This window comes from Gavialis gangeticus, unplaced genomic scaffold (genome assembly GCF_001723915.1).
Source record: "Gavialis gangeticus isolate Ggan-Ray unplaced genomic scaffold, GavGan_comp1, whole genome shotgun sequence".
Taxonomy (NCBI): domain Eukaryota; kingdom Metazoa; phylum Chordata; order Crocodylia; family Gavialidae; genus Gavialis; species Gavialis gangeticus.
The window spans coordinates 14,738,739-14,748,655 of record NW_017729003.1 but is presented as its reverse complement, the minus strand read 5'-3'; the positions used below and the strand labels follow the sequence as shown (position 1 = coordinate 14,748,655).

The window sequence follows — 9,917 nt, the reverse complement described above, 5'->3', positions numbered from 1 at the left end:
GGGTAGCCTCCAGTTGCCATTTGGGGACTGGAAGTCCCACCCCCAATGAACTTTGCCACCAGAAGTCCCTCCCCTTGCCCCCAAAAGTACTCCTTTCAGCAAGGGAGTTTGCCATCTTGAAACTAGAAAAATACCAAATTATATTCTAAAAATCAAACATCTATTACAACATTCATTAATTTGATTTCAAAAAATATTTTTGTCCTGGTTTACATGCGTTTGCATTTTATACATAGAGGTGATTGTATAATAGTATAAAATTAAGTCTTATTTTGGTATATTGGTGGTGGGGGGAAATGGAGGGGTATGGGTGTGTGTGGATATGTGGGGGAGTGTGGGGTTTGTGGGGGAAGGTGACTGGGGATAGTTGTGGCATGTGTAGAGGGGGAGGACGGCTGGGGTGTGGGTACATGTGTATGGTGAGGTGTGGGACTTGCCCTATGAACACACACACCCTCCCTCATTGCCCACAGCCCCCTGCCACCAGCAGCAGCAGGAGGCCATGAGGCCTTAGGGTGCTCATGGCCCATGGCATGAGGCCTTAAGGTGCTCATGGCTAGCCCAGGTTCTGCACTCCTGCTGCTCCTGGCCCTGGGGCACGAGCACAGGCCCCATGCTCCTGCCCACCCACTGCCACCTCCCCCTCCTGTCTGCCACTACTGCCCTTCTCTTGCTGCCTCCCTACCTTCCCATCCGCACCCCCTCTACCCCTCAACACCCACCACTCCATTACCACATAGTTCCCAGCTGCATGGCTGGGACCGCAGGATGCAGCAGGAGCCAGCCCGGCCTGGCCAGCACTGCACAGAGCCAGCCAAGGACCACAGGGGCGAGGCCAGGCCAACTCCTGCTGTGTCCTGCAATGCAGCCAGGAACCACGTAGTGCTGGTGTGGCTGACTGGCAGGCAGGGGGTGCAAAGGAGCGGTAGCAGTGGGCAGAAAAGGGGTAAATGGTGGTGGTGGTGGCAGCAGCAAACAGAGGGCAAAGTGGCAGCAGGCAGGCAGGAGCACAGCAACAGCTAGGCGGGAACATGGGCCTGCGCTGGTGCCCCAGAGGCAGGGCCAGAGGGGGCCCAGGGCATGGCAGCAGGAGCATGGGGCCCAGGCTGGCAGGAGCTCTATAGAGTTAGGTCAGCTCCCTGTTCTGTGCCAGCACAGCCCAGTCTGGCTCCATAGAGCTCTGCCAGCCAGGGCCCTTTGCTTCTGCCACCCCACCCTGGAACCCCATCAGCCCTGGCCCCATGGTACTGGCATAGACCCTGCACTCCTGCCCAGCTGTTGATGTGCTCCCACTGGCTTGCTGCCACTCCCCGCCACCTAGTGCCACTGCCCCTTTCCTACCCACCACTTCTCCACACCCTCCCACCCAGTCGGCAACTCTGGAACCACATAGTTCACCAATTCCATCACTGGGACTGCAGGAGCCAGCCCAGCCCCAAGGACTGGGGCAATTGCCGGCTGTCCTCTCCTCCCCTGCCATTCTTAGCTTTCATGCAGAGGGAGGCGGGGAGTAGCCCCAGGGTCACAAAGGCAGAAGCCTCTGCTAGGCACACACTCCCAGGTGGGGGCTAGGGGTGGGGCATGGCCAGGTAGGTGCCCTGCTGCTGCAGCTACTAGGTCCTGCTGCCAGCTCCTTCTGGACCCTGCTGGTGCCTTGTCATCTTTGACAGACAGCCAGGGGCAGATAATACTCTAAATTTTTTAGGGGCCCCACAGGCCAGATAGAATGGCCTGGCAGGCCAGATCCGGCCTGCAGGCGGTATTTTGCCTGCCCTATCCTAAAGGATGTCGATATAATTTCTAACATAACAAAACCCTAGTTTCATTATACCATCATTCAGACTGGAAGTTCAGTGCATTTCTGAAAATCTTTTTTCAGCTGTACCAAAAATTTCACTACTAAAACAAAACCTAAAAAAACTTGCCCACTAAAGCTATATGACAGCTTTTTATTCCTGTTACCTATGATTCTTGCAGTTTTAACTGCAATACTACTATTTCATAGCATGAAGGGGATGGCAGGGGGAGATTTCAAGGAAGTTATATGTATACATTCATAGAGACATTTTCAACTGATAGTGTGGACAACGAGCCTTCATAGACACCTTAGAAGAAGCGGGAAAAAAAGAAGCAAAAAAATAATTGAACTCATTTTCTCCTACCTTGGTTTTCCAAGTTTTTGCAGGATAAAGACCAAACCTACTAGCCTCTTACCAAGAGGAGGTGTTGAACTAAAACAACAGAGCCAGGTTGCCTGTCAGATGGCCTATCTGATGTCTACCACAAAAGAAAGAAAAGTGGAAGAAGGACCCTGCTCAGTATGCCTAAATCTCATCCTCATTTGTGATCAAAGGCCACTCATGGCTGAGCAGGAAGTAATGAGAATATAATATTATAATATTTCATGTCTAGAATGCAATTTTTGGAGTTGTCTTATATTTGTGTGCACGTCCCCAGTAGTGCAGCAGGGTAAGCAGTGGAAAGTAAAGTGGCCTGAACCCTGCCCCTTGCCACCTGTCCCCCCCCACCACTTAGCCCTTCTGCTGTGCCCTGCTACCACTGTGCTTGTATGCCCTACTGCCTACCCCCCACACTTGCACCGTTCCCCCTGCTTCCATCCTAGTGCCTGTGCCCCTGCCACTTCCCTGCACTCTGTCCCTGCACCCCCTGGCACCTGCCTCCAGCCCCGCTGTCTCCTCTCCTGCCCACACTGCTAGTTTCATTCCTGTCACAGCTCTGGCTCCAGCTGGGGTCCTGCTCCAGCCAGGGTTGCTTCTGGTCCCAGGCTACCTGTGCAGCAGCTGTTGTGGCAACAACAGCTTCAGCTCCTAACTAGAGAAGGAATGCAAAACTACAAAAGCCCCACTATTTTGTCAATTAACACCTCTGGTTGCTTTCTAGGGATAACGTATTCATTCATGTTAAAGCTTATCTTTGCACAACTATCACAAACATCTAACATCCCAGAAACAGACATGCTTGTCTTGCCTGGCTAGTTTTGCATGACAATTTAGCTACTGAACTCAAATTAAATACTTCTAGATATGGAAGTTGCATCTTTCTGTACTGTTCAAATAATATTATAAACTTTCCTCTGAATACTTGGAATTTTTAAAAGAGTTATATTGCAGGGACATTTAATCTGGTGCACAACTACTTTATTGCTCTGCACTCTCCAAGTCTGACCACAATTTTACTTACAATTCTTTTAGATATTTTGGTCCATAGACAATTTTGAAGGCCAGTTCTTGTACTTTTTCTGCTGCCAAATTATTAGTTATTGCTTGTTGGAAAATCTCGTGAAGGATTGTGCCAACCAGCATTTGACGTGAACCAGACTCACAACTCTACAATATAAAAATCATACAGTAGTAAGTTTTAGCAAGATGTACATACAAAATAACTTTATGCCCTAGTGTAATTGGGTGACAACCCTAATTACAAGTTTGCCATCAGAGTGAGTGAATGATGACTGATAATTCATGGAATATACAGACACACCCAGTTCCACTTCCACCATTAATATCCAATTTGATCAATACAAACGGCCAGTATCACACAAGGAAAAGGTTTATAAAAAAAGTCCCAGGTGGCCTTTCAGCTTAACCAGATGACATAGAAGACTGCTTTAGACAGGAAAAAAATAAGAGTTGTGTGTACTAGTTTACACCTTTTCTCAAAGGCTACCCATCCGGACTGGGTAGAAAAGGATATTGCAGTTTGGAAGTCCGTTTTAGACTTGTTTTGGCCATGAGATCTTTGGGGCAGATAGTTTGTTTCCACAGGGTTAAGCCTGCTAAGAAAAGTCTCCATTCTCAAACTTCTGCACACCAACCAATATTGAAAATGTATACAAGGAAAATAAACTATATAAAAAGTAGTGTTAGAGTCAAGCCTTGCCATTTGTTTTCACAACACCTTTATGAGATAAGCCGTATTATCACCATTTTTCATATCAGAAAATGGAAATACAAAACTTGAGATCAAAGGAATCCACTAGTTTTGGTAGCCAGCCTTAATTCTGGTATTTCCTAGTATAAACATGTGACTGATTATTCTTAGCACACTATTCTTTGTGAAAATTTTTAATGTTTTGCTTTGTAGTTTGGTTTGCTTAAAAAACAAACAAACAAAGGCAATATCATGGTAAGGTTGTCAATTCAACATCAGCAAGATTAGACTCTTTAGATCCACTACAGAGGCCTCTGCCAATGAGCGTAATGGTGAACCAAAGTAGCAGTAAGTTTTGGTCCTCTAGGACAAATACTTCAGATGGGACATTTAGCCACAGATAACTGCTCATATGATCCTAGGACTGGGTTAAAAAGGAAAGACCAGCAGCAGTGGGTTGCATTCTCTACTTAGGAAAGAAGTGTTCTCTACAGGTCAGATCCTTCTACTATTTCCCCTCAAAGTCCGACTTCTTACCTTTCCCAAGGCTCCTTGTCTCAGTCACGTCTTCCTCACTTAGCCAGCTCATTTAGATATTCCTGAAGTTTGTTATAACCTCTATCCCTTTGCCTCAGTAGCTCCCTCATTCCTCTCTCCAACCATCCAACTCTTAGTTTCAGCCTCACCCAGTTCACCACTACTTGTAAGACTGTCTTTTGGGTACCTGGCAGTTGAAACAGGCCGCTTCTTCTACCAGACTAGGCAACAAGAGCTTTGAAACTGCAGTTTCCCTTTTCCAGTTCTAGAGGGAACCCTCACCTGCAGGACCCCAAAGTGGACAAATGCAGGGAAATTCCTGGTCAGGTCAGTGCTGAAGCATGCAAGTAACTTAGCAGAGAAGTTCTAGGAGTCTCTACTGAACATGTGGATAGTAATTTTCAAAGGCTTATAAACTTTGTCACTTTTTTTTTGGATTTTCACAGGGACAAGGAAAAGAGCATCTATGTTACACGCTCCATACCTCTGTCAAATTTAAAATCATTGATCTTAAGCATCAGGTTGACATTTATTTTTTTTTTTAGTATTGGTACAACCTATTCTCCGTCTCTCAACCTCCCTCCCTTATTTTCAAGAACAGATTATCCACTCTGGCTGACATTTTAGCAAAGACTTCAACCTGAGGCAAACACCCACCAGTATAACATTTTATCCCAAATGATTAAAGTTTGGCAGAGTTATAAACATCTGAAAATAGGACCTTATAATGGAAAGTGTCAAGTCTTACTACTGGACAACAGCCATCTCACCCAAAAGTGAGAAATTTGGAATGCAACAAATGATTTTTCCAAAACATTTTCTATTCCGCGATTTTAACACTTACCCTAAACTTCTCGCTCAGCACTGCTTTTCTCATACATCGAATACTATTTGATACTGTGGTGCCAGAAAGCAGCAAGTCTGGGAACAGAATTAAGTATCCAGACTCTCCATTTATTATCCAAGTACCAGAGTTGCACTCTCCTTCTAAATGAATGATGTCTCCTGGAACTACTGGAACAGAATTCCTAAAAGGCAGTAACTATAATAACTGTGTGTAAGACCCAAAAACACTATGAAGAGCATATATTCCAAGATCAAAATAAAGTCACTGTCACAGGTGGCAAGAGGAAACTGAGGGAGCCACAGTCACTCCCATCTTTTATGGTTACATAAAAAGGCAAAGGACACATGCATACCTCCAACAGACAGTACCAGTTAGAGGCTCTGGTCTTGTGGCCCTGGGGCATTGTAACAGGGGGCCTGCTCGGGGCCAATCTCGCTGTGGCCTGCCCACCTGTTCCTGGGCTAACCACCCACGTTCTCACCCGCCATGCCTTGTTGTTAATTAGTTAAATAGATCTTAATAAGTGGGAGGCTCCCCATTTCCTGCCCCGATGCCAGGGGACACTATCTGCAGCTCCATTCCTCCCCTACACTGCAGCCCAAGCCTTGCTGATGGCATCTATAGTTCTCATAATCACCAGCCCCCACACTGGGCCCCAGAATCCTACTATTGAACCCACACCTGGATCACTCTCCTCAGGCAGTCTCTTCTGCCTTCATACTGGGCAGCATAGCTCCCTGAACCAATTCCCCTTCAGGTGTGATCCCCCCACCAGGACCTTTGGCTCACTAGCCCTGGCCCACCTCCAGGCCAGTCGGAACCCCAGGCCCTTGGGCCTTCCTCGCAGTGGGCCCCCCGGCCCTTCGACCCTTCCGGTCCTGGTCCCAGCATTGACCAGTCAGGGAAAGTTCAGACAGGCCTGAGTCTATGGCCCTTTTCTCTCTCTCCAGGGGTCCACCCTCCAGGCTCTCTGCACAAAGGGGTAACCCACCCAGTTGTGGGGGCTAGGGGTTAAGGCACCCTGACCTACCTTTCACTGGGGTGGTAACTGGCCTGGCATTTCCTGGGGACTCCCACACCACTGGGAGCCCCACCAGGCTACCCACTCCCAGCAGGTGCAGCTTTAGGTTATGCCCAGGACCAGGAGCCTCCTTACCATCCCCTATAGCTCCTTCCTTATCTCCAGATGATATCAGCAGCCTTCCAGCCAGGCAATGTTGTCGCCTGGCCTCCAGCAACAGAACTGCCGTGTTTATATGGGCAGACCCAGAGCCAAAGTGGCTGCCCTCATCAAGCACCTGGCGGCTGCCAGCTCCAGGCCCTTAAAGTGGCAGGCGCACACAGTGTCTTGCCACAGGCATACGCATACTTAGGCTGATAAATATGTAAATAACTATTTGCCCACTTCTGTTTTCAGGGGAACTAAGTTAACATAGTTGAATTACCCAGTTCATATAGGTTCATAGATTGTAAGGCCGGAAGGGACCTTGGAAGATCAGGTCGAGCCCCTGCACCAAGCAGGAAAGATAACTGGGGGTCAGGTGACCCCAGCATAGTGACTGTCTAGTCTCTCCTTGAAGATTTCCAGGGTAGGTGATTGCACCACCTCTGGAGGGAACTTATTCCACAGTCTGAACACCCTGTGAAGTTTTTCCTAATGTTGAGCCTGAATCGATCTCCCAGGAGCTCGTGGCCATTACTCCTGGTTTTCCCCTCGGGTGCCCTGGTGAACAGTTGCACACGGAGCCCTTGATGTACTCCCCTAGTGTAGCAGTAAGCTGCTATCAGGTCCCCTCTCAGCCTTCTTTTCCTCAGCCTTTCCTTGTATGGCGTGCCATGTAAGACTCTGATCACATGGGTGGCACTTCTTTGGACTCTCTCAAGCTTGTCCGCATCCTCATTTAAGCATGGTGCCCAAAACTAGATGCAGTAATCCAGCTGCAGTCTCACCAGTGCTGAGTAGAGCTGAAGAATTACCTCCTTGGTTTTGCTGAAGATGCATCAATTGATGCATACCAGAGTATTATCTGCCCTAAAGGGTACAGCATTGCACTGCTGGCTCATGTTCATACCGTGGTCTGTTATTACCCCCAGATCCCTTTCATTCATGGTGCTAGTCAGTTTGGTGCAGCCAAGCCTGTAGGTATGTTGGGAGTTGCTCATACGAAGGTGGAGCACTTTACATTTCTCAACATTGAACTTCATCAAATTCCAATCTGCCAGCCTGTCTAGGTCCACCTGTATCTGTAGCCTATCTTCAAGCATGACCACACTCCCCCATAACTTGGTGTCATCTGTGAACTTGGCCAGTGAGCTGTTCACCCCCACATGCAAATCCTTAAAAACACTGGAAGTACTGGACCGAGCACCTGGAACACTGCTGCCCACTTCTCGCCAGGATGACAGATCTATTCACGACAACTCTCTGGGTTCTATCCTGCAGCCAGTTTCTCAGCCACCTGACTGTCTCAGAGTTAAGCCCACAATCCTCCAATTTTCTGTGAGGACATCGCAGGACACTAGATCAAAGGCCTTTTTGGAAGTCAAGGTATACAATAAAGGTCAGCAACCACCCGCACTCCTGCCAAGCATGGCACGTGAGGCCATTTTGCTCGGCACACCATGACCAGCCCTGGCTTTGGGTAGCTGTTGCCAGCAATGGAGCCCAGGCTGCTCCCAGCAGGGCTTGCAGTGTCCCAGCTGCCTGCTGGGAGCAGCCCGGGCTCCCTGCTGGCAGCAGCTACCCAGAGCCGGGGCCAGCTGCAGCCAGGAGGCTCCAAACAGCTGTGCCGGGCTCAGCTGTACTGGCAGGTGCGCCTCAGAGAAGGTGAGGGGGAGGGGCCTTAGGCAGCGCAACCCCAGTCTCCCCCAGTCCTGGCACAGAGCTGGTGACTGGGCTCCAGAGTCCTGCACAGCTGTTTGTAGCTAGCCTGGGCTCTGGGCAGCTGCAGCAAGCAGCTGGCAGGCTGCAAGCAGCTGCGCTGGCGCCCAGACCCCAGTCACCAGCTCTGTGCTGGGAACAGGGGAAGAGACCAGCACTGTGCTGCTTCAGGCCCCTCCCCCACCACCTGCTCCGACATGCAGGTGCACACACTGGTACAGAGCTGATGCCTGGGGCTCTGGAGCCCAGCACAGCTGTTTGGAGCCTCCCAGCTGCAGCCAGCCCCAGCTCTGGGTAGCTACTGCCAGCAGGCAGCTGGAAAACTACAAGTCCTGCTGGGAGCAGCCCAGGCAGGAGGCATAAGCAGGGCATCCTGCCACGTACCCCCGCCCTCATTTTGCTTCTCTGGCATGCCGGCACTCCAGCATCTTCCAAGGTAGGCATTGTGGTGTTTTCGACACTCCGGCCAAAAATCATATATCAGGGGTAGGCAACAATGTCAACCTATAATACCCAGTTCTTTGTATATTTATCAGTTAAGCTAGAGGCCTGAAGAGTAAGCCATAGGAGGAAAGGCTGACAGATATGGGACTGTTCAGCCTAGAAAAGAGAAGGCTCCAGAAGGATTTGGTGGCAGCTTACAAATCTATCAGGGGAGAGCATCAGGGGCTAAGCAAACAACTATTCACCAAAGCACTCCAGGGGAAAACCAGGAGCAATGATCATAAACTCCTAGAAGGTTTCAGACTGAATACAAGAAAAAACTTCTTCACGGTTCATGTGACCAGACTCTGGAATAGACTCCCAGCAGGGGTGGTGCAAGCACCTACCCTGGAGATCTTCCAAAGGAGACTGGATGCACACCTTGCTGGGGTTATTTGACCCCAGCAGTCTTTCCTGCACAGAGCGGGGGGGGAGCTGCACCCGATGATCTCACCAGGTTCCTTCCAGCCCTAAACTTCTGTGAATCTGTATTCCCAAAATAATGCTAACTGCTCTAGTCAGCATAGTGAACATAAAGCCACATGGTTCAAGTTTCACTATTTTAAATATTTATTCATATTATTTTACCATGACTAAACTATGTGAAAAATGTAAGGTAACAATACAGTTTATTCTAGATACTAACTGCCCTCAGTTAGATATTAACAAACAAAACCAGCATGGCAGTAATACCATATTCAATTAACTGAGTGCAGTTTTCACTTTTAAAATAATGGAAGTGAGCATGCAAAGAATTTACTTAATAAACCAAAATATTCTCATTACAAAAAATCTTTATATCTAGATATCAATTACCAGTCATTCCTCAGAATGCATAGTTCTGTATCCTCAGGTGATTGAGATGCCACAATTGTCAAATGCATTTCTGGATCTTCTCCCTTTTTCTGTACTACATTCACTCTTAACACACGGTATCTGTTGTTCAAACCTTTAACAAGCATTGTATCAGTGAAGTCACCTGTTTTCTTCTGAAAACTGAAATGAAAGTGATATCAATACAACCACTGTTTAGGAAGGTCATAGCTATTGTTTAGATAAGACTATGGCAGCCTTCCAACGCCATTCCTCCTGTAACTCCCTCCCCAGCAAAAAAAACAAAAACCCCGCCTTGTTCAGTTACACGTGCCAAAATTCACCCCAGGGTAGGTCTCTTTCAGGAAATTTGGTTTGTTTTCGTTTTGTTTTGTTTGGGGGGTGGCGGGATTAGGCAATGTGGCTCATACATCTACAGTGGCTTAGCTGGGGGGGGGGGGAAGG

At 48.3% G+C, this 9,917-nt stretch overlaps 1 protein-coding gene across 5 annotated transcripts in view; it reads right to left on the bottom strand.

The window, feature by feature from the left end:
- Nucleotides 1-9,917, bottom strand: part of DNA2 (DNA replication helicase/nuclease 2) — a 64,996-nt gene that overhangs the window by 54,601 nt on the left and 478 nt on the right. For 4 of the 5 annotated variants that reach the window (XM_019507857.1, XM_019507859.1, XM_019507860.1 and 1 more), the window contains exons 2-4: nt 9,456-9,635; nt 5,273-5,456; nt 3,202-3,347 (exon numbers count right to left, since the gene is read on the bottom strand). In XM_019507857.1, coding sequence (XP_019363402.1) covers nt 3,202-3,347; nt 5,273-5,456; nt 9,456-9,635 — 510 coding nt within the window. The remainder of the gene's footprint in view (nt 1-3,201; nt 3,348-5,272; nt 5,457-9,455; nt 9,636-9,917) is intronic. The other variant, XM_019507858.1, reaches the window with a different exon arrangement.